Source organism: Lycium ferocissimum, chromosome 12 (genome assembly GCF_029784015.1).
Source record: "Lycium ferocissimum isolate CSIRO_LF1 chromosome 12, AGI_CSIRO_Lferr_CH_V1, whole genome shotgun sequence".
Classification (NCBI taxonomy): domain Eukaryota; kingdom Viridiplantae; phylum Streptophyta; class Magnoliopsida; order Solanales; family Solanaceae; genus Lycium; species Lycium ferocissimum.
In genome coordinates, this window is record NC_081353.1 from 2,885,489 (window position 1) to 2,892,145 (window position 6,657).

The window sequence follows — 6,657 nt, forward strand, 5'->3', positions numbered from 1 at the left end:
ATTTTTTAGGTAAGCCACCCGATCGTGACATTGCCTTCTGTATCGATCTAGAGCCGGGTACTCGCCCTATTTCCATTCCACCATATTGGATGACACCGACCGAGTTGATATAGTTAAAGGAACAATTGCAGGATCTTCTGAGTAAAGGTTTCATCAGACCGAGCATCTCTACTTGGGGTGCTCCCGTGCTATTTATGAAGAAGAAAGATAGGACGATGCAGATCCAGTTGAACAAGGTGACCAGCTTCAGGGTGCTTCTATGTTTTCCAAGATTGATTTGAGGCCAGGCTATCACCAGCTGAAGATTCAGGCAGAGGATATTTCGAAAATGGCCTTTAGGACTTGTTATGGTCATTATGAGTTCTTTGTTATGTCCTTTGGGCTTACAAATGCCCCAACAGCTTTCATGGATTTGATGAATGGTATATTTAAGCCATACATGTATTCCTTCGTCATAGTCTTCATCGATGATATTCTGGTATATTCGAAGAGTAAGGAAGAGCATGAGCATCATTTGAGGATTGTTCTTGGGTTATTGAAAGAAAAGGAGCTTTATGCCAAGTTTTCTAAGTGTGAGTTTTGGCTTGATTCAGTGGCATTCTTGGGCCATGTGGTGTCAAAGGACGGGATTATGGTTGATCCTAAGAACATTGAGGTTGTTAGAGATTGAGCGAGGCCCATCCGTGATTGAGATTCCTAGCTTCGTGGGTTTGGGTAGTTACTACTGTCGGTTTGTGAAAGGCTTCTCTTCTAATGCTTCTCACCTAACTCGATTGACTCCAAAGGAGGTACCTTTCCAGTGGTCCGATGCTTGTGAAGAGAGCTTCCAAAGCTTAAGACCTTGTTGACCTCAAACCCGATTTTGGCATTACCCTTAGAGGGTAAGGATTTCTCAGTATATTAGGGTGCGTCTTGTGTTGGTTTGGGCATCGTGTTGATGCTAGAGGGCAAGGTCATTGCTTATGCTTCTAGGTAGTTAAATATTTATGAGAAGAACTACCCTACCCATGATTTGGATCTGGCAGCGGTAGTCTTCGCTTTGAAGATTTGGAGGCATTATCTATCTGGGGTCCACTGTGAGGTATTCACCGATCCCCGCAGTCTACAGCATGTGCTCAACCAGAGGGATCTCAATTCAAGACAGCACAGATGGATAGTGCTACATAAGGATTCTGATATCACTATTCTATAGAATCTGCGGAAAGCTAATGTGGTAGCCTTTGCATTGAGTCGAAAAGCAGTGAGTATGGGCAGTTTAGGTCGGTTGATTTCTTCAGAGCATCCTTTACCCATAGAGGTTCAGACTCTAGCTAACAGTCTTGTACGACTTGATATTTCGGATCCGGTCAGGGTTTTAGCATGTGTTGAGGCGAGGTCATCTTTCTTAGAGTAGATCAGGGCACAACAGTTCGATGATGCTCAGTTATTTACGATTCGTGATAAGGTGTTGAGTTGTGAAGCCAAGTAGACCATGCTTGAGGGTGAGGGAGTCTTGAAGATTGTGGGTGGTCTGATTCGTTTTATTTTAGAGTAGGCTCATAGGTTTGGTATTCTATTCATCCAGGTGCGACTAAAATGTATCGTGATTTTAAACAACACTACTGGTGGGGTAGGATGAAGAGAGATATTACAGATTTCATTTCTCGTATTTGAATTGCCAGCAAGTGAACTATAAGCACCAGAGACCTGGCAGTGTGCTTCAGAGGATGCCCATTCCCGAGAGAAAGTGGGATAGGATTGCCATGGATTTTGTTGTAGGTCTTCCGAAGACCTTGGGAATGTTAGACTCAGTTTTGCTTATCGTTGTTAGGTTGACTAAGTCTGCTCATTTCATCCCAGTTCAGATTACTTAAAATGCAGAGAAGTTGGCCAGGATTTGCATCCGAGAGACAGTGCGAATGCACGGGGTTCCTAGTTCCATTATTTTAGACCGAGGTACTTAGTTTACCTCCCATTTCTGGAGGACCTTGTAGAGTGAGTTGGGTACTCAGTTAGCTCTTAGCACCGCGTTTCATCCACAGACTGATGGTCAGTCAGAGAGGACTATTTAGGTGCTTGAGGATATGTTGAGAGCCTGTGTTATTGATCTTGGTGGTCATTGGGACCAGTTCTTACCCTTGGAGAGTTCACGTACAACAACAGCTACCATTCTAGTATTGATATGGCATCGTTTGAGGCTTTATATTGTAAGAGGTGTCATTCTACTATTGGGTGGTTTGATGCTTTTGAGGTGACACCTTGGGGTACAGATTTGCTGAGGGAGTCTTTGGAAAAGGTAAAGAAAATTCAGGAAAAGCTTCTGGCAGCTCAGAGTCGGCAAAAGGTGTATGCGGACCGAAAGGTTCGAGATTTGGAGTATATGGAGGGTGAGCAGGTTCTTCCGAAGGTTTAACCTATGAAGGGGTTATGCGATTTGGAAAGAGAGGCAAGTTGAGCCCAAGGTAAATTTGTCCATTTGTGATTCTCTATCGTGTTGGTGCGGTGGCTTATGAGTTAGCTTTGCCACCAGGCTTGTCTGGTGGTCATCTGGTATTTCATGTTTCCATACTGAAGAGGTACTATCACGACCCAACCAGAGGGACATGACGGGCGTTGGAGCTAACCTGCCGAGCACCTCTTAAGATACTTCGCATAATCATATCTAGGTGGACCACAAACGATAACTCATAAATATCATAATCTATAAGGGCATGAGTCTAAAAGATAAAAGTACATCTATATAAACATCATCAACTATGCCTATATGCACAAGCTGACAAAGCTGCCAAAGACGATATACAAAAATAGGAATCGATGAGGTTACAGAACATCTAACTACATACATCTGTCTACGAGCCTCTACATGGAATGCATAGAATCATAAGGATGTGACAGGACCCCGTCGTGCCCAAATATGTACTCAAAAGAACTGTCACGACCCAACTAGGGGCCGTGACGAGTACCCGATACTTGTACCGAGCACCCCTTACCTATCATTTTACCTGTACCTCTTAGCAAGTCGTATGAACAATACCGTATTTTTTTTTTCGAACTAAACATTAACATTAGCAGCGTCATTATGAACATGGACTAATTAGCTTCACTATCGATCCGTACAACGGCATTAAAATGCCAAAATACCACATATTTAACCGCATAGCAATCGACTATACAAATCTGTTCTACGAGCCTCTAGACATAGTGCGCTTATACATAGGAAGGGCCGAGAAATCTTGTCGTGCCCGAAAATATATACACAAAAGAGTACCACGGAAGAGAGGCTCCGGAACAATGGAGCGAGTCCAAGTGCGGCGGGTGAAGCTCCTAAGGATCAAATCCGCCGTTCCGCCGACACGCGCGGCATGAAACGCAGCGTCCACAAGAAGGGACGTCAGTACGAATAGTGTACCGAGTATGTAAGGCATGAATAGTAATATGCGAGAACATAAATCATGTATAATGACATAAAAGATTTACAACACAAGTCCTGGGATAGAAACATGACCTGTACATATAAGTGCCCTTCGCGTATGCCGTGCTTTATTAGCTTTCCTTACTCATATATACATACATATATACATAAAAATAGAATATATCATATTGCGAGACGTCGGCCGGCGGGGCCCGATCCATTTAACCATAAATATGCGCACATCCCGCGTCCGGCATCCCGCGTCCGGACGATATCATGTCATGTAATGCCCGATCGGTGGATATGCGTATATAACGCTCTGCCCTTATCTCCATCTTCCCCCGTAAATATATGCATGTTTCATGTACAAATATCGGCGTCTATAGCGCCCTGGCTCTTTCATCATATACATATACTCATATCATATACATATACTCATATCATATACATATATCAGCGTCTATAGCGCTCTGATTCTTTTTGTCATATCCGTATACTTATATCATGTATATTTATCAGCGTCTATATAGCGCTCTGCTTCTGTTATCATATACATATACTTATATCATCTACGTATCTAACGTAGGCACTTTTTCTCATCTTTCGCTTCATCGTTATCGCTATAAGATCACCTTCATCATGGATACATTTGCACTAGGATGATACTGTACTTATCGTTTGTCAATCGGGACAAGGATCGAAGATTTCCTTGGGATTCTACTCCAAAACAAGTCAAACGGGGTGATAGGAAAATTCCGGGAACAGTGGGCCCACCTCGGGCCGAGTGAGATAGCGTACATAATTTACATATGCTACGTGTCATAGCGTTATTTACAATGATTTAAGATAATCGGGTCCTCTTTAGGCAAGTTCTAGGGGCTTGAGAGGTCTTTCCAACATTTTGCACACTTTGTAGTTCAATTCTACTGAAGGAAAAAGGAGAAACTTTAGGTGCGGATTCCGGGAATAGAGTTGTCCCCGAGGCTCGTACCCAACTTATTATACCTAAGACATGCCATAGAAAGAAGGGTGAAGCCCTACATACCTCTTTCCACTCCTTTTGCTATTCCAAATTCACGTCGCAATCTCGTCAAAATCTGCAAATTGGTCATGTTTATGAAAACTCTTATTAGGATTCTTAGAGTTAGAATCTTAAGGAAACGCTTGGCCACCGAAATTTCGGCAGCACTTCCTCTGTAAATATACCATCCTCAACACTCAATATAGCCAAATTTCTCATCAAGCACGATCCGGGAATTCAAACCCGGCCAAACTATTAACCACAATTCCATACTCAATCAATTTACTATTTCTTCCAAAAACTTTCCAACTTCAATGAAAATAATAACAACCTCATAATCTACATTCCAACAACACTATACTAATCATATTGTCTTTCATGCATACAAGAACACTACATTCCATTCATATAACTTCTAAAACAAGTCTCCATTACTACAACTTCATTAAGGTTCCTAGACATTCATTAACAACATAGAGTCCACAACATAACAACAAGCAAAACACTAAATAAAATTGACTCATTTTCTTCCACATTTCACCACAACCACACGGCCACACTAGCCCACACATGCACGGTCACACACACACTCAACACACACGGCCAACACCAACATGCATACTACAACCTTTCCAAATTCATTCAACTTTCATTATCAACGTCGTATCCACAACAATAACAACCAAACACTAATTAAAATAGTTGAAGCATGACTCCTACACATAAACATATATGCACGGCCATGCACTATATTTCTCTCCTTCATGAATTTCATCTATTTTAGCATACTACAACACATATAAACCATGTATAGCACATAATACAAGATTAGAATTCACCTTTCTTCTTCAAATTCTCACTTGACTACAACTTGGTAACTTGAATGATTATGAATCTTGCTTGCTCCAACAACAACTCCACCTTGTTAAGCACCCTTTACTCGGTAGAAAATGATTTTTGAAAGAATTTTTGCAAATTTTTCTTGGAAATTCCTCTATGGCCGAATAGCCTTGGGGTTTTTCTCCTCTCTCTCTTGTTCTTGCTTTCTCTTGAAATTTCTAGAGAATTATGGAGCAAAGATGACTTAGTCATCTATTTAATTGGAGAATTAAATCTCCACTTGGGCCTAGCCCATGTCATGGCCGGTTGGGCCTTTAATTTTTCCAAAAACAAATTAAGCCCACTTTGTATTTTTTGGCTAGTTCTTGTAATTTATGAAATATTTTTCCAACTTCCAAATTTGCCCCTCGTCTTCCTCCATATTTCCACGAGTCATACTACGAATTTCCCTTTATGCCCTTGACCTTCCTCATTAATTCCGCTTCTAAATTTTTCATAAGCAACTCGTATGCCAAACAAAATAAAATGTGGCCTTGCTTATTGTCTTCCCGCGATTGTCTTGAATTATCCGATTGCATAAAATACGGGATATAACATCCTCCCTGTTATACCTCGCATTTTGTGCGTATTCGGAAAAATCGGGAACAAGTCGGAATGGTAGGAATTAAGGTCCTAATTGGATTCTACTTAGTGTGCATGGGATGTTTAAGGAAATATTGACGCGGAAATATTAGAGAGAGGCTAAGGGCGGAAAGAGAAATTTGCAAAATGGGTTATGAAAATAATGCGGAAGACTTGGGGGCAAAATGGTAATATCGAGAAAAGTCGAGGGGCAAAATGAGAATTTCACATAAGGGTTCAAGAATATTCCTAAAAGGGCCAATTTGTAAATCCCAAAAGTTATGGGACAAAGCTTGTTGAAGAAGACATTGTCTTCTCTTCAATTTAATTTCAGGAAAAATCAAGAAAATGGAAGAAAAATCTAGAGAGGGGCACGTGCCCCTCACATGCATGCAAGTAAGATGAATATATATATAAGGAAGGGTAGTCATCTTTTATTAAGAAAGAAAGAAAACAAAAAGAAGAGAGGAGGAGAGGAAGAGAGCTCACGGTCAAGAGAGGAAAAAGAGCTATGGGAAATCTTGCTTCCAAAATTATTTTCTGTGGTTTCCATACTAATTCATGGTCCCTTTACAACTTGGTGTGTTTTGGTTTGGAAGAATAACATTGGTTTCCTCAATTCAACCTTGAGGAAGTGAGGAAGTTTAGAGAAAAAGGTAAGATTTCATTCCATTTACTTATGTTATGAAGGTTGGTTTGTGTTGTGGAATATGTAAATGAGTAGAATAATTTGGGAAAAACAAATGAATGGTAGGTGTGTGGTGGCCAAAATCATGTTGAGGAG

The 6,657-nt window shown here is 41.0% G+C and overlaps 1 protein-coding gene across 1 annotated transcript; it reads left to right on the forward strand.

Moving 5' to 3' along the window:
• The first annotated feature begins 259 nt into the window (after window positions 1–259).
• LOC132040936 (uncharacterized) lies at window positions 260–2,392 on the forward strand. Its single transcript, XM_059431621.1, has 5 exons — window positions 260–478; window positions 594–788; window positions 1,662–1,758; window positions 1,861–1,935; window positions 2,109–2,392. Exons 1-5 carry the CDS (start codon window positions 260–262, stop codon window positions 2,390–2,392), a joined length of 870 nt encoding a protein of 289 aa, XP_059287604.1.
• The last annotated feature ends 4,265 nt before the right edge of the window (window positions 2,393–6,657 follow it).

What these genes read in the sequence shown, in the direction of transcription:
- LOC132040936 (XM_059431621.1), top strand. Translation starts at nt 260, where the DNA reads ATGTTTTCCAAGATTGATTTGAGGCCAGGCTATCACCAGCTGAAGATT. An exon ending in CTCGATTGACTCCAAAGGAG is followed by an intron (nt 789 to 1,661) that starts GTACCTTTCCAG and finishes TTGAATTGCCAG; the next exon opens with CAAGTGAACTATAAGCACCA. An exon ending in TGCCATGGATTTTGTTGTAG is followed by an intron (nt 1,759 to 1,860) that starts GTCTTCCGAAGA and finishes CTTAAAATGCAG; the next exon opens with AGAAGTTGGCCAGGATTTGC.